The sequence below is a fragment of the Epinephelus fuscoguttatus genome, linkage group LG21, assembly GCF_011397635.1.
Source record: "Epinephelus fuscoguttatus linkage group LG21, E.fuscoguttatus.final_Chr_v1".
Taxonomy (NCBI): Eukaryota; Metazoa; Chordata; class Actinopteri; order Perciformes; family Serranidae; genus Epinephelus; species Epinephelus fuscoguttatus.
The window spans coordinates 24,587,000-24,608,942 of NC_064772.1; the positions used below are offsets into that span (position 1 = coordinate 24,587,000).

At 40.9% G+C, this 21,943-nt stretch overlaps 1 protein-coding gene across 1 annotated transcript; it reads left to right on the forward strand.

Moving 5' to 3' along the window:
* Positions 1 to 3,884: 3,884 nt before the first annotated feature.
* Positions 3,885 to 21,892, forward strand: si:ch211-217a12.1 (alanine aminotransferase 2-like). The gene is made up of 12 exons (XM_049564681.1): positions 3,885 to 4,045; positions 4,124 to 4,312; positions 15,226 to 15,315; positions 15,464 to 15,572; positions 15,761 to 15,894; positions 17,843 to 18,086; positions 18,195 to 18,274; positions 18,633 to 18,769; positions 18,950 to 19,124; positions 20,633 to 20,788; positions 20,880 to 20,992; positions 21,193 to 21,892. Exons 2-12 carry the CDS (start codon positions 4,166 to 4,168, stop codon positions 21,281 to 21,283), a joined length of 1,476 nt encoding a protein of 491 aa, XP_049420638.1. The 5' UTR covers positions 3,885 to 4,045; positions 4,124 to 4,165; the 3' UTR covers positions 21,284 to 21,892.
* Positions 21,893 to 21,943: the final 51 nt, after the last annotated feature.

The window sequence follows — 21,943 nt, forward strand, 5'->3', positions numbered from 1 at the left end:
CCGTGACCCCTAACAGGATAAGCGGTTACAGAAAATGAATGAATAATTCATTTAAGCAATTTCCTAATAAAGAGCCCTTAACATTTTCTGATTCCAGCCTCTTAAATGTGAGTATTTTCAGGTTTTTCTACTCCTCTGTGATGATAAACTGAATATCTTTGGGTTGTTGACAAAACAAGACATTTGAGGACGTCATTTTCAGCTTTAGGACACTGATCAACACTTGTCACCATTTTCTGACATTTAATAGACAAAACATCTAATCAATAATTGATAAAAAAAAACAAAAATAGACAATGAAAATAATTGTGAGTTGCAGCCCTGTTTTATATTGTTGTGTTGGTACGTTTTCTGTAGCTGACGAGATACTTTTCAATACATTAATACCAAATAGGCATTTTCACCTATTTTACAGTGACAACTAGATCTCCTTACCATTACTTGGTCTGTTATTCTTAAAAGCAGTGGTGGAGAAATACCTGGAAGCCAAACTTGAGTAAGTAGGCTGCAGATTTTTTTTTAACAGAAAATGACTTTGGTACAAGTCAGAGTCACCTATTAAAATATTACTTGAGTAAAAGTATCTGGAGACAGTTGCACAAAACACCTTAAAGTCCTAGTTAAGGTGTTCTCGAAATAAAACCAGTTGCAAAAAACACCCTTAAGTCTTCTCCTTAAGGTTTCCTTAAAATGTTTGCATAAGTATTTCTGGTTTTCTCCTTGTTTCGGTCTTATATTTAAAGAATCCTTAGAATGTTGCACAAAAGACCTTAGCAACCAAAGCAAGGCAAAAAAACAAAAAACAAAAAACCCTTAAGGTACCACTGACTCTGTCTTAACTGCAACATGACTGAGTTCATGGTGATAAATGAAAATAAGCAAGCAGTCAGAATTGAATATTTTTTCTTTTGTTATTTATTTAAAACCATATATAGTATAGTATATATAGTTCAAACTTTTCTTTTTAAATTGTGCATTTATATAGCTGTTAACTGTAAGCACAAATGTATAACTCTGTTACTGTTAAATGCAACTACACACACATGTTGAGTTGAGTGGTGCACATATACACCACCTTAAAAATAGAGCCCACATTATACTTGAACAAGCTCTTCTTCACATTTTTTTTTTTTTTTTACTTCCCTTCCACTTCCTCATTCATTTGTCCATCCTTCCCCCTCCCCTATGCATCTTCATTACTATAAATACTATAGATGGTGAAATATTTTAGTTATTTATCCATTTGTCAGCTTCTACTTACTGCAGTTGAGCTAGTTTGGAATATTGCTATGCCAGTATGAAATTTCTTTTGTATGACTATTTGTCCCATATGAGCAATGTATGTATGCTGTTTTTGTGATGATGGAGTGATGCTGTTTGTTCGTGCATTGCTTGTGTTGCATGTTATCACCACCTGCAGACACTGAGCTCCACTTCTAAATGCAAAAAAGCGAAAAAAGAAAAGAAAATGATGAAAAATCAGCATTAAAAATGAGGAAAAAGGAGAAAACAAGGAAGAAAAAACATGAGAAAAATGTCTACATCAGAGATGGTGGTGGTTAGGTTGATAAAAAGTTTAAAGCAGGGGTGTCAAACATACGGCCCGGGGGCCAGAACCAGCCCGCCAGAAGGTCCAATCAGGCCCACTGGATGACTTTGTACACCTGATAGTGATGCACTTGAGAAGGCTAAGGGCCGTTTCATAGTTGACACAAAGGCACGCAGACGCAAGATGCATTGGCCGCCATGATGCGTGCCTGCGTCTCAAAATGTGTTGTCCATTTTTTGATACGCGATGCAGGGATGTGTGTAATACCATGCGTTGCCAACGGGGGTGATAATGCAAGGGACGTACTTGAAATTAACCACTTTTTGTTATTCACAGAAGAAGCAGGTATGAAATATGGCGGGTGAGGAGGAAAAATTTTGCGAACTCGTATGGGCACACCCCCATTTATATTACAGTGCTAGCGCCCTGCACTCTAATAAAATAGCAGTACTAGCTAGCCAGAATGTACCGGTGACTCTGCTACCCCCTACTGCGCGAGCAATGTATTGCATTTCAAGTGTCACCCGCCTCGCTTGCGTCCAATGTGTTGACTATGAAAGGAAGTGAGTTGCTCGGGTCCTAAGAGGTGAAACAACCCTAAGAGGTGTCAGGTTTCAGGAGCAAGTTAAACAGTGAGTAGCTTTCTAAATGTATCGGCCTCAGAGGTTTCTCCACCCTGACCAGACTACAGTTCTCTGAAAAAGCAACACATACTTACTGTGGTCATATATTAAAGATATTAAACATTGTGCAAAATATTGTCAATCAGCAGCTTCAGTACAAAAGAATCTGTATTAGATTTCTACCTTAAAGCAATTTTGGTGGATCCCTCTTGCTAAGACACAAAGGCTGAACTAAAAAGCCTCAAGGCAAATATCCAGTACAAATATACAAAGCGTTGTGTTTTGCATGGATGGTTGTTTCTGTTGCACAACACCCTATGTTACTTTAGCTGTTGTTAGCCTACGCAGCTGTAACATGGATGTGAAGTGCGGATTGCAAAACTATGGAGGAGGGACAAGAAAAGAGGGAGAGACACGCCAAAGCCAAAGACATGGCAAGTGTCAACGGCGTGGGATCATTACAAGTTAAAACGAAAAGTAAAAGTTCAGTGTGTGTTGTAAAACAGAGTTAGCATACCACAACAACACGCCCTCAGTGCTACAGAATCTAAGTAGAAAACATTCAGTGTTTGCCAAGGTAATGCCAACGTTGCATTTAATTGCACTTAACCTTAATCGGTGATTGCTAGCTAAGATTCATAAGGCATGTAAAGAACGTACGTGTATCATGGCTTTATAATGGCTGATTAATAACAGAAATCAACGGGCTGGCTAACGTTACCTGGCGATGTATCGTGTATTACCCAAGTTTTGCTATAGAAAGTAGCAACACATGAAAAATAAAATGCTGTAGTCAGTTTGTTTAAGCCTAGCCTTGTTTAGTCTTCATCCATGTTATGTTAGTTACATGCACAGTAACACACACACACCCCTTACTCACTCATTCACGCATGCAGACACACACACAGTAGAAAATGGAGCCTTAATTCCCCAATCATGTACAGCAGGTATATAAATTTGGATTGCAGGCAGTAGGGTCAGCAGGTGTAAGGCACCCCTTGACCATAGTGAATGAGTGTAACCTGGCCGTCAAACTTAAAGGAACTTAAAGTATGATAATTATGAACTCTTAAGTTGCAGCTTTGTGCAGAGGGTTCCCCCATGTTCAGCTGAGCAAGAACAAATGTGTTGCTCATTTCTCTCATTTCAGAGACTTTTATTATTTTCTCTTTAACATATTACTATTTCCGTTATATAAAGCTAAAGTAATTTAATGAAAACATGCAGTATTTCTTATCCGATTACTCGATTAATTGCCAGAATAATGGATTAATAAAAGAATAAGACACTGCCAAAACTTTTGATTTGTAAATGGTTTGTAAGGCAGGGAACAACAAAACCTGCTTCGTCAATAGCTTCCACTTTAGTTTGGTGTGAATGGAGTGGAAATATGTAGAAAAAAACACCTGTAATGACTGAATGCGGAGAAATAGGGAGACATATTGTCGAAACTGCGCTTAATCTTCTGAGGACATCACAGGCTGTTTGTCATCTGTCTTGTGCATTTTTAAAATGTACTTTTTTTAAACTAAGAACAGAAATATTTGGAGGTGTTTGTTATTTAAAAGATATTATTTAATGGTTTTACCGAAACTAAAATGAGTAATGAAATGAAAGGCACCTGTCCCATTGGTGAGTCCATGAAGGGCCCACGCGGTTACGTTTTTCCTACAGCACTTAAAGGCATCTTCTGGCACTCTGAGGCCAAAGGCGAAGTCAGTGAAGTAATCCAGCCAACCACGAGCCGGGGCGCGAGAAGGCGTGGCGGCCGGGTGGGAATATGAACACCGAGAAGCTCAACTGTCAGTCCGAGCCCAGAGGCGCCGGAGGGGGAGTAAGCACACAAGCCAAACCGACTCCTACTCAACATCTGGTAACACTTTTCCTCCTTGCGTACAGTCACAGCTGCTGCTTCTTCTTCATATTTCTAAACCTTCCTTTATGTTTTCAGATACCCGGGTCAGTGTGACGGAGTGCGCGTGACATACCAAACATGTCCCAGCAGGCAGTGAACGGAGTCCCGTGCAGGGGCAAGGTGCTGACTTTGGACAACATGAACCCCAACGTGAAGAAGGTCGAGTACGCGGTCCGGGGTGCCATAGTCCTACGGGCGATGCAGTTAGAGAAGGAGCTCAAAGAGGTATTAAAAGAGAACGTGTGGAGCTGCGACTTGGTGCGCGCGCGCTGGAGTTGGGTTTGATAATGCACGAGACGAAAAACACTTTGTAGTGCTGGTGTGGCTTTCATTGGGGAGTTGGGACACGTATAGCAGTGTGAAAACAAGTCTGGCAACGCGAGAGTAGGAGTTAAGAGAAGTTATGTACAGCAGTTTTTTAAATGAAATCCCATATTACTGCTCACACTGAAAGTTGGCCCTTTAATGTCAACTTTCACATCCTATTTTGCCGGTAAAAGCTACTATATAGTTAATCCATAAATGACTGAAATGAAAGTGTGTGTGTGTGTGTGTGTGTGTGTGTGTGTGTGTGTGTGACATGGGATGAATGCATGATCTGCAAAGCTGCTGAGCCACATCAACAGCTGGAGTTTGACCTCAGCCAACAGCTTCAAAACACCGTTTGCATTTTTCTTTTTCAGTTTAAAACATTGCAGCTCTGACACTACTAAAAGCACCTCTCAGTAGATTTTGGCACACTCCTGCTGCTGTGGAGAGTGAGCATAAAAAGTTGTTTCCTTGCTCTGTTTCCTGGAGATATGATAAAAAGGTAAAAAAAGGAGGAAAGAGAAGTAGGTAGCCCTTATCAAAAAGATGCTTGCCCCGGACGATTTTTGCTGACTGGCTCGGAGAGAGGAGGCAGGACACAGACAGGAGGTCTGCTTTTAAAAGCTCGACAGTAGTGGTGGGCCTGGTGTATGTTATGTTATGTTGTGGGCAGCACTGCTCAACTCGCATTACATTCTGCTGTGGTAATATTTAAGTCTTTAAAAGGCTGTAATGCAACTCTCTCTGCAGTTTTGACCTCTTCGCAGGTCACGTAATGGCCCTGGACAGAGGGCGTCCTGAGCAGGTTTGAGTTCATTTCACTCCGCTCCCAGCCCCGAGGTGTCCTGAGAAGATGTGTATATTGTGCAAGGTTTATTATGTAAGATGAGTGGGTACGTTCTCCGTCCCCTTTTGTCTCCCTGGGTTGGCCCACCTCCCTCCTCCCCACTGGGGAGAAAGTTCATTGGACGACGCTGCAGCTGTGAGGCCCAGCAGCGTCACTGGCCTTTCTCTGCAAGGAGGTCCATAACAAGCAGCCCCAGTTCTGCTGAAAGCGCCCGAGTTCTTGGTAGTCTGCTTGATTTTTCTGCGCTCGTAAAAGGAAAACCACAAAAGAACCCACTGCTCAATGTTTGCTAGGAATATTTTGGATCATTTGCTCCAAAATGTTTACCTATTAATTTAGCAGCTTTACGTTAGACAGGTTGAACCTAGAGTTCAAAGGAGCGAGTCTAACTTTACACACATGCATCACTTTGGACAAAGCTGCTTTATACTAGTGCAGGACAGTGTAACCCAAAATATGTGTCACAGCACTTTTTAAGGAACTGGCAGTTTTGTGGTATATTAACTTTTTTGCATGACTGGGCCTTTATATAGGATTATAGATGTTTATTCTACAGTCAGGAGTACACAGAATACTCCCCTTTGCTTTTGCCTGATTGGCAGCACGGCTCACTGCAAAACAAATGCATGTGAAAACTATCTGAAATGTGAAATCCAGGAGTTTTCTGAGGGGTCAGCGAGGGTTTGTATTACTGCGGTTGCTCAGTGATCTGCGGGTGTGCTTCCTGTCAGATCTGAGTCTGGAACATTTTTACTGATGGCTCAGCAGATTTTATGCAAGTGTGTGTGTGTGTTTGTGCATGCGTACACGGGTGTGTTGATGACCCTTATAAATCCTTAGCCAGACATCTGGTATGACAGTGCCTGCGCTGCAGTAAGCTTTTTCAGGCGTGGATCTAAGCTGCTGGCAAGTCTGCAGTGTCAGTGACAATGAAGTGGTGACAATGGAGCAAAAGATCAGAGAAAAAACTGAGGTTTCATTGGGTCATGAATTTATTAAAGGAGCATTGTGTAGGATTTAGTGGCATCTAGTGGTGGGAATTGCAGATTGCAACCAGCTGAAACTTCTCCTGTGTTTGCAAAGCGTGAGCTCCCAGTTGGATTGCTTTGGTGATCATTGTTCAGGAGGTTTTTACAGGGCTCTGAAGTATCCTCAGAGGTCTCTTCCTCCCCTAAACGAACTGATCCAGTGATTTTAAACCAGTAAAAAACACTGAATAAAGCAGTTCCATGGTACAAATCAGTGTTTCTCTGATGCTGTTTGGCAGACAGGCCGCCAGCTCAGCACCTGCTATGTGCTCACCTTTTTCTCTGATAACTTAAGATCCAGTGGCCATATTCAGAAAGCCTCTGAGAGGAATGTGTTGCTTCAAGTGATACAATTCCAAGAAAATTCTTAAAGTTAAGACAAGTTCCTTGTAAAGATAAGTTATTCACAAAGCATCTTCGACCTTAAAAGAGCTCCTAAGGTGAAAAACTGTTAGAAATAGAGAGGAGGACTTTTAAGGGGCTTAAGAGTTTCTTAAGCAGAGGAGAAAATGGTGGAAACACAAAGAGGTCGGAGAAATATTCTCCAAACACTGGATGACAGTGAGCAAATAAAATGCTACAGATTAGATCAAGCAGGGATATTATTTGTGGTCGATCTCATTAGGAGTACACACCCAACGACGCAATGCTGTAACACCAGAAATAAAATGATCACAACACTAAGATATTTGGAAAACTGGAAAAATGCAATTGTGCAGCAGTGATGAGTTGAGTCTGTCTCAACCTTCCATCAGCAGAGTGATCACACTAACAATGACAACACTTTCACAGTCAGCAGTTCATTTCATTTCCACTGTGTGTCCACACCTTGCAGACTCACAAAAGGGTGTGTCTGTGACAACTAATCACACCTGTCAAAAGAATGCGTAAAAGTATTTGCGTAAAAGAATAAAAAACATCACAGTTTGCTACATTCCACAAGCTCAAATGTCAAGAAAAAATACCCTTAAACCTATTTTCCTTATGACACAGAACAATACAACTGCACACCTTCTGAGTTCAAGTTTCTCTCTTCACCGAACTAAGACTAGCTTAATTGCCTTAACTCATCAAAATACACACTTCACTCAAACTCAACTAACAAAATAAACTCACCAATACCATCTTAGTTAGTTTGTCATTAACTTAGTTCGTCTACTGTTCCAACAATCACTAACTCTGGTTTGGTCAAGATAAATTGATTTAGATTTGTAAATATGCGGTCTCTCTCTGCCTTTGCTGGCCGGCTTTTTATTAGTCCTGTAATGTTATCCCCACCACTTGTAGTTGCCGTCATTCTCAGCTCAAGGAAAGTTGCAATAGAACTAGAATAGAACTGGCTCCCAGCGGCAGTGATGTGATTGGATCCAAATCCGTGTACTTCCGTACTTCCTTGACCAACGGCTGATTGGCTTTGCCTTACACCCGCCTACACCGAAATTGCTGTTTCCCGAATTGTTGTCCGTTGTACAACAGAAAAGGAAGTGTTCAGTACATCACAAGAAGAGATTAAAATGGATATGATTTCATTTGATTCAGCTATATTGCAGAGCTGCAACGTCTCTGTTACATGTAACACACGTGCCGTACCTATAGCAACGCTGTCACGTGATCTGGATATCCCCGCCCATTTCTATTGCAAAACGAAAGACCAATGTCCCCAGACTCCCATTTCGAAGTAAGGGAGGCTGGTCACGCGAGACTACAGCATGTTCATATCAGTTTAATGTGAATAGGAGCATCTGTATTTTTGACAGTATTGAAAATTAGACCTTTGGGTTTTGTAAATACCTTGATACTGCTCAAGCCTGGGCTCTTCCTCTCAGAAACAGAAGGACCCTGTTAAGTTTTAAGTTTTGGTGTTTGGATCCCAAAAATGCAGAGACAGAGGCAAGGACAGTTCTTGGGGTGTTTATTGAAAGAATAATGTCTCCAAGAAAAAGGGCAAGAGGCTGGAGGTGGTGGCTGAGGGCTGACAGATTGCATTTGAGGTGGCAAATTGACCAGGAGATCAACAGAGCCTGAACACCAGAAAAACAGTAGCACTGGAGACTGCAGGCAAGGCACACTGGAAAACTACGCACAGGAAAACAACTCAGGTCAGTCCATACTTTATAACAAAAACTCAAAGAAGCTCAAGTAAGTCACAAGAAGCTCTGGTGAACAAGGGAATCATCAGGGACTCATAGTTACCGACTGCGACGGGATAATTTGGCACAGGAGTGGTGTCTTGACCAGGCTTTTATGGCAGGAGTAATTACTGATGAGCACCAGGTAGGCCTCGTAGTGAAGGCCCTGCTCAGCCAGCCACACCCTCAGCTGCCCACACACTGCCAGGGAGAAAAAACAGAAAGGAGGGGAAAAAGAAAACACAGAATAACCCCAAACACCAAAACAAACATCACCACGACAGACCCGGTGATGTAAAGTAGTAAAAAATCAAAGATCAAAGTAAACTGTCAGGGTTACTTTGATCTCTGATGGCATCTCAGTAAAACTTGTGTTGCGTTAGATACATCACATGAGCAAACCGGCAGTGGTTATTTCATTATATGCATCAGATAGAGCTTGAATCAGTAGAGTTCCTGTTATTCTAGCATGACTGAACACTGTCAAGGATGACAGTTCGAGATTATATCACAAGGCTAAGTGATACGCAAATTCAGGCCAGGCTCTATTCAGCCTGTTGACCCTGAGGGTTTCTTGGCCTGGCTCACTGGTCCGGTCTGTGTAATCAGTGCCTGGTGCTGAGTGAGCAGGAGAACACAGCGCTGAGCCGGGGAGCTGACTGGCTCCTGTCTTTCTCGGAGAACAGCAGCCTCTTTGTTGCTCCAGAACAAGGCAGGGACGAGGACTAAAGAGGAAACGGGCTGCATCCAGTTAATTAGATTTCAAACAAGCTCGTATCTGACTTAACGCTAACCCAAAGATCCTCACAGGGCTTGCTTTTGCGTCATGCAAGAACGTGGAAATGATAATATTGACTCTAGTTCTTTTTGTGCCCTTGGATGCCTTTGGCCTTGTATTAGATCATGTTGAATCATGACACGGATCATGTGAACAGCATGTTACAGAGTAGGTATAAGCCTTAATGTATGATTGTGTTTAAGGGAGAGCAGTTCTTTCTGTGACTCTGTAACGGTTTAACTGGATGAAATGATGAGGCATCAGTTTGATAACCACTGTGACATGCTGGGACTCATCTGTCCTCACCCATATGAGGCAGGTTTAAACAAAGAAATTACAACATCTTATTCACCTGCTGGCAAATGACAGATGACAAAACAAGTTCCCAGGGTTTGATGAAAGTGAAGGGAATCTGCACAATCTGGAACAAATATCAGATCCATATGTGAGGCAGGATGCAGGCAAGTGTCTCTGGCACTGCTTAAAAATATTCTCTGCAGTATCTATAACTGAACTTTTGGCCAGGCAATATCTATTGGGGTTTGAATCCAGATATCATCTTTAATTTAATCTTTATTTGGATATGGTAACAACCTAAGGGCTGCATTACAGCTAAATGATGTGATTTTCTGAACTTACCAGACTGGTGTAGCTGTTATAATATTTGCCCTAATACATTTACTCACTACACTGTACAAACAAAAGGCTTGATTTAGATGGCATTACACTTCTCCTGTGCTGTAAAGCAAGAGAAGCAGCTGGCTAAAGGTAGAGCTGTATAAAAAGTCACGCTTCTTTGAGTAGAGTTTTATATTGTGCCATGCAATCGTGTTTAAATTCACAATAAATCAGATATGAATCACTTGGGACATTTTCAGTTTTCAGGATGTGTGCAAGTCCATAAAAATCTACTGTAAATATGTCTTAAATTTAATTATATAAATATTAGGCCTCAGAATTCATTAAATAGGTAAATTCCTATTGTATTTATTTAATTTAGCTGGTGTACTATAAGTTCTCATCAGCCATTTATACTGCAATAGTCTAAATCGGGGGTTGACTGATTGGGTGTGAGCCTTAGTACATATAGGTAGCCAGTCCTCTAATGATATATATGTACCTAGATCTTCCTTCCATGCTTCTCGTTTCTGATAATTCATCCATATTTTAATTTATTTTTGTCAAATTAGTCAAGCTTTTGAGAGTCCACATTTCTGATGTTATAAGTCTTTAAACCTACCACTAAACTGAACCTGATACTGTCTTTTTACTTGATACCAACTCCGTTGTCTAGAAATTACATTTGTATGTTACTAAACTGCTTTCTGAATTGCATTTGTGGCAATGTAATCGCTGCCTGGATTATGTTCGGAGACGTTTCTTTCAGGTAACAAAGTGCAACATTCATGTACCACGTAGACTTGGCAAAGAAATAATTGGGGAGAATAGCGTGTGTACGAACTCCGAACTTCCGTTTGTCATTCCGAATGAGAGAATTTTGTGTGCATGTAAACGCTCATTCCTCTTTAAGTTCATTCCGGTATTTCTGCGCATGCTTGTTTCCTTGCCCTTCTGGCGCGATGACGTATATAACGCGCATGGCAACGGGCTGAGATACAGCAGTCGGACTCGTTGCACTCACCGATTTCAATACACCAAAGCACGGTCTTCTGTCTCCCTTCTTCGACCTTCTACCTCTCTTCTCCTCAACAGACGAAGCATTAGCAGGACAAGGTTGTTGTCGTACTGCTGCTTCAAGAATATAAGCAAAACACGCCCGAAAAAGGCACTAAGAACAGCGTCGTCAAGCATCTTGTTATCCAGAGCGAGGACTACAGTGTTTTCTTCCGGGAAACGTAAGCACGTAACATCCACCCATCCCCTATCCAATCAGAAACCTTTCCTGCCCCAAACCTTGCGCAGACCCAAATAAAGGCGATTAAACTGATCTCCCGTGTAAACCCTCTTTCAGAATGAATATTTCCCATGTAAACTACCTGGAAAAACTAATTCCAAATGATTTCATTCAGATTTATTTCATTCCGAATGAGAAGCCATCATGTAACTGTACCATTTGACCCCTGTCCCAGGTTTATGCAATAAAAGCACTTTGTTAGTACGTTTAGTTCAGGGAAAGATCATAAATGGTACGGTACACTTCAGTTCTGTACGCTTTTTTCCGTTTCCACTGTGAAAAGTTGTGGATGGTACCAATGGAACCGTTCTGTACCGTCCCCATTTTTGGTCCCCCCTCTGTTGGGGTACCTAGCACACAGATCTGGTACGAAAAGGCGGAGCTGTGTACACTGCAGTGTGTTGATTGGTCAGTAGCGGACGGCTGGTTGTGGCTGGTTTTGAGGCTCATGTAACCACTGTTCATACCGTGGAGAGTTTTATTACTGTAACTATAAAATGAAAGGATGTTTTGCTGCCTCTTGCAGCAGCTGGAGTCTTAATTCACTCAATTGAACTTAATTCACTGGGCCGACTGCCATTGACTTTGAAGGTGAAACGTTAACTTGTAAACCCACTATTTTTAAATATCCCATGGAGAGAGACTTCCACCCACATTTAAGGGTACTGTTTGTGGTGGAAACCCTAGGGTCTAGGTACCATGTCTGAAGGGTTACTTTTGGTTCCAAAGGTACCATACCGAAAGTGTTGGGTGGAAACAGGGCTTAAGTGAATGATTTGCTGATACGTTCAGTATCGACATTTTTGCGATTTTTCCAGGTACATTAATTTCTCATTTTGTTAATAGAAAACATAATTCACTCAGCATGATGTTTACCTCAAAATGTATTTGCTGTTTCAAAATAGTTGTATATAAATGTGATTTATAGGAGACAGAGATGTTTATACATGCACTTACCTGTTGGCAAAATGTAGATTAACCTAACTCTAATAACCATATTCCTACATCAAACCTACCTTGTCTGCACACATAACACACTTTTACACTTACTTGCAATGCTTGAATAAGAAAAAGATGATTTGTCCAAAAAAAAAATCAGTCTTAAATTTGGTTAAAATTTATCTTGAAAAACTCTGATACCTGTAGACACCCTGGTTTTGTGTGATATTGTGTTACACATCAGCATGCAGTAAAATATGACAAGTATTTAAATGGTATGATTTTGAATGCACAAATCATAAAGTTAAAACTCGTGATTATCACCATATCTGTTCAACCCTCTTTGCTCAGCCCTGGTATGAGGATAACAGGAGACATCTATTGTCACATCTCATCTGATAAACAGCAACAGATACAGCATGTTGTCACCAGCAAACAGACGCACAGGCACCAAACCAGAGTTTGCAGGTCCAATTAGGTCAAAGAGATGAAGATGAAGGACTTTCTGATTCATTGAATTCACAGAAGGAGCAAATGGGTTGGATGATGAGAGAAATGTAGCGGAAAAGACTCAAGCTTGTCATGTGATTAAATTAAGCCAGCAATTCTTGTTTAAGTCCGTAACCAGAAACAGAAGGGGTTTGTGTCTCTGTGAGTCCCAGCAGCAACGTCATCTCTGCACAGGCCAGCGCTTCCTGCTCCGAAAGCCAAACCAGACTCTGTGCCAGGGTCTTTGCAAAACAAAAGGGTGCTCCTGAGAGAAGATGCATGTGTGAGATGAATAAAAGTCTGTCTGATGTGATCTACGTGCCGAGCCATGGGTTTGGTTTCTGAAGACTGTATTTTACCACAACAGAAGTCCTGTGAGGGACAATTTGAAGCTGTACAAATGTAGAATGTTCCTTATCCTGATAACCTTTAAGATTAGAAACACGGGTGTTGAAAGAATGTCTCAGGCATGCAGCCAATGTCAATAAATCAATTTTTTTATGCTGAGGTTAGTAATGTCTACCGACTGTGCAGAAAATGCATACGTGTAGAATTTTCTCTCTGTTTTACTCAGAGGTCACAACTGAAGTCATGATGTTATAACCTGTTAATTTTAATAATAAATGTTTTATATAAAGAAGGCAGAAGAAGAGACAGAAAGACAGACATGTGAGGGGAGAAAAAGAAACTGAACTGACATACACATTCAGACAAATTAGAGGCCTGTCTCAATTAGAGGCCCGGTCTGGTTGCCAAGAAGTGCATTTTTTTAATAGAAGTTATTTGGATATATATATAACAGGTTGTTGGCTTTGATCGAATATACAAGTATAAATGTTTAGAATTTTGTCAATATGGAGATGCTACATATTGTTAGCTCGGTTAGACAATTTACACTCCACAATTTAATCATTCAGTTACTTTTACCGAAATTAAAGCATGAGCATCAAAAAAGACGCAAATTCATCAAGATTTATCAAAATGTTTTTTCATAAATCTCAATCCAAGTCGTGAGTATTGTTTTAAAAGGATAAAGTGGTGCTGTGTCGGTATGCTGGGTGCCACAAAACGAGTATCTCTCGGAGCTAGATCAAATGAATGATTCATAATTGATAGGCCTAATTTTTATACTAGTAATATTTTTACTTAGCCTGGAAATCCAGACTCAAATCTAGAAAGATTTTGAGTCTGGCCCTCACCGATACACCCTTCCTACCCAAGGGGCAGCACTAACTGAGGCATTCCAAATGCCGCCACACGCAATTGGATAGCATGATGGCCAATCAGAGCAAAAAACAAGGTGACGTATTCATTGCACTAAGCCCCATTGGTTTGTCGACCAGTGGGGCTAACTGATAAATTATGCTTTTGCTGTATCCCGTCGGCAAAACAGCAAAAATGTCCTTCCTGGAAACGAAGGCTTCTAGGGCAGTCTTCTGTTCCTCTCTCAAGGAAAAAGATAAGTGTAGTTGGCTTAGCATTTCTTCCAAATCTAAAGCTGCCATCTTGGCTGTTTGCTTTTTGACTCCTACGGCGCAGCGCTGTTATTGTTGCTGGGATAAAAATGCATTACAGGGTCAAATAACGGATTTTCATGCTTAGTGGCGGAGCAGGCGCCCCATGTACAAGGCTGTTGCCGCAGCGGCCAGGGTTCGAATCCAGCCTGTGGCCCCTTGCTGCATGTCATCCCCTCTCTCTCTCTCTCCCCCCTTCACGCTTACCTGTCCTGTCCATTAAAGGCAAAATGGCCCAAAAAAAATCTTTAAAAAGAAAAAAAAAAAAGAAAGAAAGAAAGTCGGGGAAAAAAAGCTGCGACAAGCCCCAGAAACCAGGCGTCTCCGTCATATAAAGGCAGAATGTTGAGTTGTAACAGACCAGCTTGATGTTTGTAGAAGTCTGTGTGGTTACACTGTCGCAGCCTGGTGTTGTTTTCAGGTGAATTTTCCTTTTAGGAAAAAGTAGCGTAGTGCAAATGCTGTTGTGCAACATTAATTACTATACTATGTGACCATGTGCATAGAATTATGGCTGTCATACTCCATCAGTCTTTGGGTGCAGGTTTGTGGTGATGTGTGACGCTCTGAACCAAACAGACATTTCCTGAGATGAAGCTTTCGGTTTGCTCAGCGGTTGTTATCATGTGTAACTGCCATTGGCACAGCTGTTTCAGAGCTTTGAGACCAGTGATGTAACTGGCTGAGACACCCGCTGATCTTTATTCATCTTCACCAAGCCCTTTGCATGTTGCGCTGCTGCAGGAGGTATGCATGGAGACTCAGAAATATTTCTTGGGAGGATGCAACACACTTTCTAAATAAAACAGAATACAGTGATTTGTAAATTCTTTTTATCCAATATTCAGTTAAATACAGTGCAAAGACAAGATATTTAATGTTTAAAATGAACTATTTTTAGTTACGTTTTACACAGCGTCCCAACTTTTTTGGAATTGGAGTTGTATATTTACCCCTCCTCCATGTCCCCGTAAGGGCTTTTTAGTGTCTTGACTTACGTGTCTCCTTCCCAGTTACACCTTGTAACATGTTCACACACATCCTGTTTGTTGAGGAGCTGTCGCTTCATGTAAGACGTAACAGAAAGTCACCAGGCTCACTTTTTTCCCCCTCTCAACTACCTGCGATTCTTGTTCCTTATTGTACGCTCAGAGGTTTACCTGCATACCTCTCTGTCTTTATCTTTCCAGGGAATCAAGAAACCTTTCACAGAAGTCATCAAAGCTAACATAGGCGACGCCCACGCCATGGGGCAGAAACCAATCACATTTCTCAGACAGGTAGGAGAGCTGTCTATTGCCTCAAGTCTTTTGATTGCTTTTGTGTAATTATATGGTAGCATTCACTGCTGCGTGTGAAACTGGACTTACTACATTCATGCTGAATGTGCGAGGGCACCTCGTGTGTATTTTTGGTTTCCTCTCTCAGGTCTTGGCTCTGTGTTCTTACCCCGAACTCCTGGAAGACAACAAGTTTCCAGAGGACGCCAAGCAAAGAGCACGGCGTATTCTGGACGCCTGTGGAGGCCACAGTATAGGTCAGACAACACCCCCTCACTCCACCAACCACATTTACATCCCCTCATCCAACACGCACGTCACTAGCATCCACCTTCATTTGTTTACTCATTAATAATTTATCCGGACAGTGTACGCACTATTCAAACAGAGCATCAACTGATCAATGTTGTGTGTTTGAATCAAAGTCCATGTTCATGTGTTCAAGGGGCCTACAGTGCCAGCCAGGGCATTGAATGCATCCGTCGGGATGTGGCGCACTACATAGAGAAGAGAGACGGTGGAATCCCCTCCAACCCTGACAACATCTACCTCTCCACTGGAGCCAGTGATGCCATCGTGGTATGGGTTTCACTTTTTGTTGTCTCTGAAGGCCAGGTCCAAGAGTTGATGCATTATCTTAAATTGCTGGCACAGGTGACATACTTTTGCTAGAATTGAAGCATGAATCTGTTGTTTATTCAGCTTCTGTTAATTATACACTCAGCTGTACTTTACACATTTGAGACATCACTCCACCCATGTACCTTTGTCACCGCAACTTTCTCCAGATTTATGCAACTTGATCTGGCTACTGAATGACCTCAAGATACACTCAGCCACTGCAATATGAGATCTCTGCTGCTCCCTGCAGTGTTAAACTGCTTTTGGCCCTCAGTGTGGGTGTGTTTGTTTATTCTGCTGTTGTAAAGTACATCAGGTTATCTCTAGCAGCTTTTTCAGTCTTTTTTGCGGAACCGTCTAGTGCCAAATCACCAGAACTGATTGGATATGCATCTTTTTTTTATTATTAAGTACTGATACTGAAAGGAACATCCTGCCAGTTTATGTACTGCATGTTCTTCCCAATAATGCTTTCTACTACATTGTTTCTGGGGGTCTGAGGACCCCTAGTGTTATATGGTGTAATTGCATGGGGTCCGTGAAATGATAAAATATATCATATTAAAGGTCTTATTTTATTACTTGCATCCTGTGTATACTAAAAAGGCATTCAATTCATTAATATAAAAAAAATTAAAGTCATAGTTGCTATGAAATGTTTTATGTAATATTTTATGAATTGTTTTTGTGTGACGTTGCAAAAAATCTTAAAATAATTGGCACAATTTTTAGTAATTTACTGAATACCTGCCTGACATCTCGCAAATCAGGATAGTAGAAACAACAACATTCTGTTGTGTGCTGCTATCTTAACGACATGATATGGCGCAGGGTGGATGAGATCGCTGGTGACAACCATGGATGGATTACTGAACAGGTCTACGGGACGCAGGCCCAGGGGCCCAAATTGGCAGGGTCTTCACCTGCAAAATGTACTCACCAAGAGGAGAATCAAAATGACTGCAAAGAGACATAAAATGACCAATAAAAGATACATAAAGACCAAAAAAGACACAAAATGGCTGCAGAGATACAAAATGACCAAAAAAATGACCACATAAGTCACAAAATGACAAAAAAGACACATAATGACCAAAAGACACAAAGTGACCAATTAAACATACAAAATGACCAAAAAAAGAATACAAAATGGCCGCAGAGATACAAAATAACCCAAAAATGACCACATAAGTCACAGAATGACCAAAAAAGTTACATAAAGAAAAGAAAAGACACAAAATGACCAAAAAAGACACAAAATGACCAATAAAAGATAAAAATTGACCAAAAAAAAGACACGGAATGACTGCAAAGAGACACAAAATGACACGAAATGACCAAAAGACACAAAATGGCCGCAGAGATACAAAATGACCAAAAAATGACCACATAAGTCACAAAATAACCAAAAAAAAAGGACACACAATGGTGGCAGAGATACAAAATGACCAAAGAAAGACACATAGTGACCACAAAAGTCACAAAATGACCACAAAGAGATAGGAAATGACCACAAAAATATACAAACTGACCAAAAATAAGACGCAAAACGACTAAAAAAAGACACAAAATGACCACAAAGGGATACAGAATGACCAAAAAAGACACAAACTGACTACAAAAAGACACTGAATGACCAGAAAAGACACGAAATGACCAAAAACAGACACACAAAATCACCACAAAGAGACAGAGAACATCAAAAAATGCAGAAAGACTACAAAGATGAAAGATGAAAATGACAAAAAAAAACCTTTTATACTACAGTTAGAGCATTGCAGGATGTCCAGTACCCAAAACAGGTTGAGAACCAGTGCTCTATTACTCCCACCTTAACTTTTCTCTTTTCTCTCTCCTTCTCCTTTCTTTCCTCCTCCTTTTTCCTCCCTCCACCTCCTAATCTCAGACCATGCTGAAGTTACTGGTGTGTGGCGAGGGTCGTGATCGCACAGGGGTGATGATCTCCATCCCCCAGTACCCTCTGTACTCAGCCACCCTGGCAGACTTGGCTGCTGTGCAGATCAGCTACTACCTGGACGAGGATAAGTGTTGGAGTCTGGACGTGGCAGAGCTCAGGAGAGCCGTCAATGCAGCCAGGCAGCACTGCAACCCCCGCGTCCTCTGCATCATCAACCCCGGAAACCCCACCGGTATATCTGGAGATCGTAGTTTTTGTGTGTTACATGAAACATAATTTTCTCAGTGTGTATGTGCACGCCCGACTTACATAATCGAACTCTGGTTGTCCTGTGTGATAGGTCAGGTCCAGAGCAGACAGTGCATTGAAGATGTGATCCGATTTGCTAAAGAGGAGCATCTCTTCCTCATGGCGGATGAAGTAATGCACCCATGTCATATCCTCAATTCAAATGTTTTTCACTCTCAGTTTCGTCTCTCACAAAGAGCGATACTAGTAATGTCAAAGCAGGTGTTCATCCAGAATTATAAGAAGCTTTAAAGTTTCAAACGACACACAGAGCAGCACAATTAACTTTCTGCTATTTCAGTTTATTTAGGACTAAAAACAGTAACATACTCGCCTAAATCATGACATGTACAGAAGCTAAGTACTTTGCTATCAACACATTTGCTCTTCACTGACCCTATTTCAGTCGACTCTCTAAGATATACTGCATGTTTCAGTTATTCTATTTTATATTCTAATGGGTTTTTAATGAGCTGTTTTTCCACTTCAGGTCTACCAGGATAATGTGTATGCAGAGGGCTGTAAGTTTCACTCCTTTAAGAAGGTGCTGTTTGAAATGGGACCAGAATACTCCAGTACGGTGGAGTTGGCCTCCTTCCACTCCACGTCCAAATGCTACATGGGAGAGTGAGTCGCTTAACACACACAGACTGGACTTGACTGGACTGTACATATTTACATCAGGCTGTCTTGTATACTTTTACATAAACGACCCTAGGAGTTGTCACCTTGCTGACGTGTCCATCACCTGTGCTAAGAATACACGTTGTGTTTGACTTGCTCCTTTCCTTTATTTGTTTTTGTCAGGTGTGGATTCCGTGGAGGCTACATGGAGGTGATCAACATGGACCCTGAGGTGAAGGCCCAGCTTACCAAACTGGTGTCGGTGCGTCTGTGCCCCCCTGTACCCGGACAGGCTCTCATGGACCTGGTGGTCAACCCCCCGCAGCCGGATGAGCCCTCCTACAACACTTTTATGAAGGTCTGACAAACACATCAGCTAGCACTCACATCCTGGTAATGCTCTGAATGTATGCAAACACAGAATGCACTTCTGCAAACACTTAAACAACACACCATATAATCCAGTATGCACACAAAGCCTGTATTGAGTGTGCTGAAGTTGCTGAGCTTCTCACACAGCACTGAATAATTAATAATCAGCTTTTGAATCCTCTAATGTTCTGAGAAGAGGTTTTAAGCTTAGTAAAGAGGATCAAATATATGACGGAGTCCATGGGGTTTTAAAAAATGATAAAGGTTGATAAATCAACCAACATACTACACTATGACGTTTTTTCATGATTTTGGACGACATACTATACTGACTTTTTTTCATGACTTTGGACGACATACTATACTGTGACCTTTTTTTCATGATTTTGGACGACATACTATACTGACTTTTTTTCATGACTTTGGACGACATACTATACTGTGACCTTTTTTTCATGATTTTGGACGACATACTATACTGACTTTTTTTCATGACTTTGGACGACATACTATACTGTGACCTTTTTTTCATGATTTTGGACGACATACTATACTGTGACTTTTTTTCATGACTTTGGACCACATACTATACTGTGACCTTTTTTCATGACTTTTTTTCATGACTTTGGACCACATACTATACTGTGACCTTTTTTCATTATGTTGGACGACATGCTATACTATGACTTTTTTTCATGACTTTGGACGACATACTATACTATGACGTTTTTTCATGATTTTGGACGACATACTATACTATGACTTTTTTCCATGATTTTGGACGACATACTATATTATGACTTTTTTTCATGATTTTGGACGACATACTATACTATGACGTTTTTTCATGATTTTGGACGACATGCTATACTGTGACTTTTTTCCACGATTTTGGACGACATACTATACTATGACGTTTTTTCATGATTTTGGGACGACATGCTATACTGTGACTTTTTTCCACGATTTTGGACGACATACTATACTATGACTTTTTTTCATGATTTTGGACGACATACTATACTATGACGTTTTTTCATGATTTTGGGACGACATACTATACTATGACGTTTTTTCATGATTTTGGACGACATACTATACTGTGACTTTTTTCCATGATTTTGGACGACATGCTATACTATGACTTTTTTTTTCATGATTTTGGACGACATACTATACTATGACTTTTTTTCATGACTTTGGACAACGTACTATACTATGACCTTTTTTTCATTATTTTTGGACGACATGCTATAGTATGACATTTTTTATGACATACTACAGTATGACATTAAAAACATTTTTGGCATACTTTATTATGACATTTTTTATATTTTTATGACATGCTAACATTTTTTGACAGATTGGATTTTTTTTTTTTTTTTTTTTAAACATACATTTTGAAGGACATATTATACTGAAAGTATAGATCGAATAGACATTTTAGAAATATCGAGGATATACAATGATCCCTTAATCTTGTTTCCTCTCCAGGAGCGGACAGCAGTGTTATCAGCTTTAGCAGAGAAGGCCAGGCTTACAGAGCAGACCTTCAACACTGTACCTGGTATCATCTGTAACCCTGTGCAGGGGGCCATGTACACCTTCCCCCGCATCACTCTACCACAGAAGGCCATTGATAAGGCAAAGGTCTGCTCTGCACACGCACCTTATATCACTTATCAGCCTGATTTTCCTAGTCTGTGTGAACGTGTTCAAATGTGTATATGTACGCCCACAGGAGGAAGGCCTGGTCCCAGACATGTACTACTGTATGAGGCTGCTGGAGGAGGAGGGTATCTGCCTGGTGCCAGGAAGTGGATTTGGCCAGAGAGAGGGAACCTTTCACTTCAGGTTAGTACGGTAAAACAATCGCTGCACAATCATGGGTATTTTAGTGATTCAAACCAGGTGATATCCCGACACTTGGCAGCTGTCATTTAAATAAGATAGACTGATTAACAGCACTACAGTTATGAGGAAAAATATGTATTTTTGAGTTTGGGGTGTATAGTCCCTTTAACCCACATCCTGCTTCCTCTTGTTGTGTCCAGGATGACCATCTTGCCTCCAACTGAGAAGCTGAAGATCGTGCTGCAGAGGATCCGTGACTACCACCTGCGGTTCACAAAAGAATTTTCGTAACAATCACCTCAAGAACCAACTCATTCAGTGCCAGTATCTTCAAGTGCCCAAGGGTGAAGCAGTCTTGATGTCACCTCCTGCCCCACCCATCTCTCATCTGAAGGCTGTATTCACTCTAGATCAGATTTTTATGGATATTTTCACTGTTTTGCATCACTGAGGAACATTGAAAGCGTTCGTTTAGACAGCTAGTGAAAGTTAGATGTCCTGCTCGTGTATGTACAACATGTGATGATGTAATGATTTTCAGCGAATGATGCACTTTCCCAAGGTATTACCCGGCCAGGTTTGTAATGTTCAAAAAGATGTTACAGTTCTGATTGTATGTTATCGAAAGAGAATAAGATAATTCAGATGATCTTGTCACAGTTGCTGCTACAGGTGCATATCTCTCTTGCCAAGACTTTAACAGCCAAATTAGGTGGAAGTATCAATGTAATAACATGTTAGGTAGGTGATTAACTTGACTAGCCATAAAGGATGCACCATGTTGAGAATTTGAGTATTGTCAGGGTGATCCAAGTGTTTCAAGGCCTGTTTCAGAATGTGGCCATTTCTATCACTAATATTTAAATTGTTCTTAAATTTAATTAAACACTTGAATTTCTAGACCACTTGTTGTCTGAAATGTGTGCAATAAACATTTTCCAGCTTGTACTG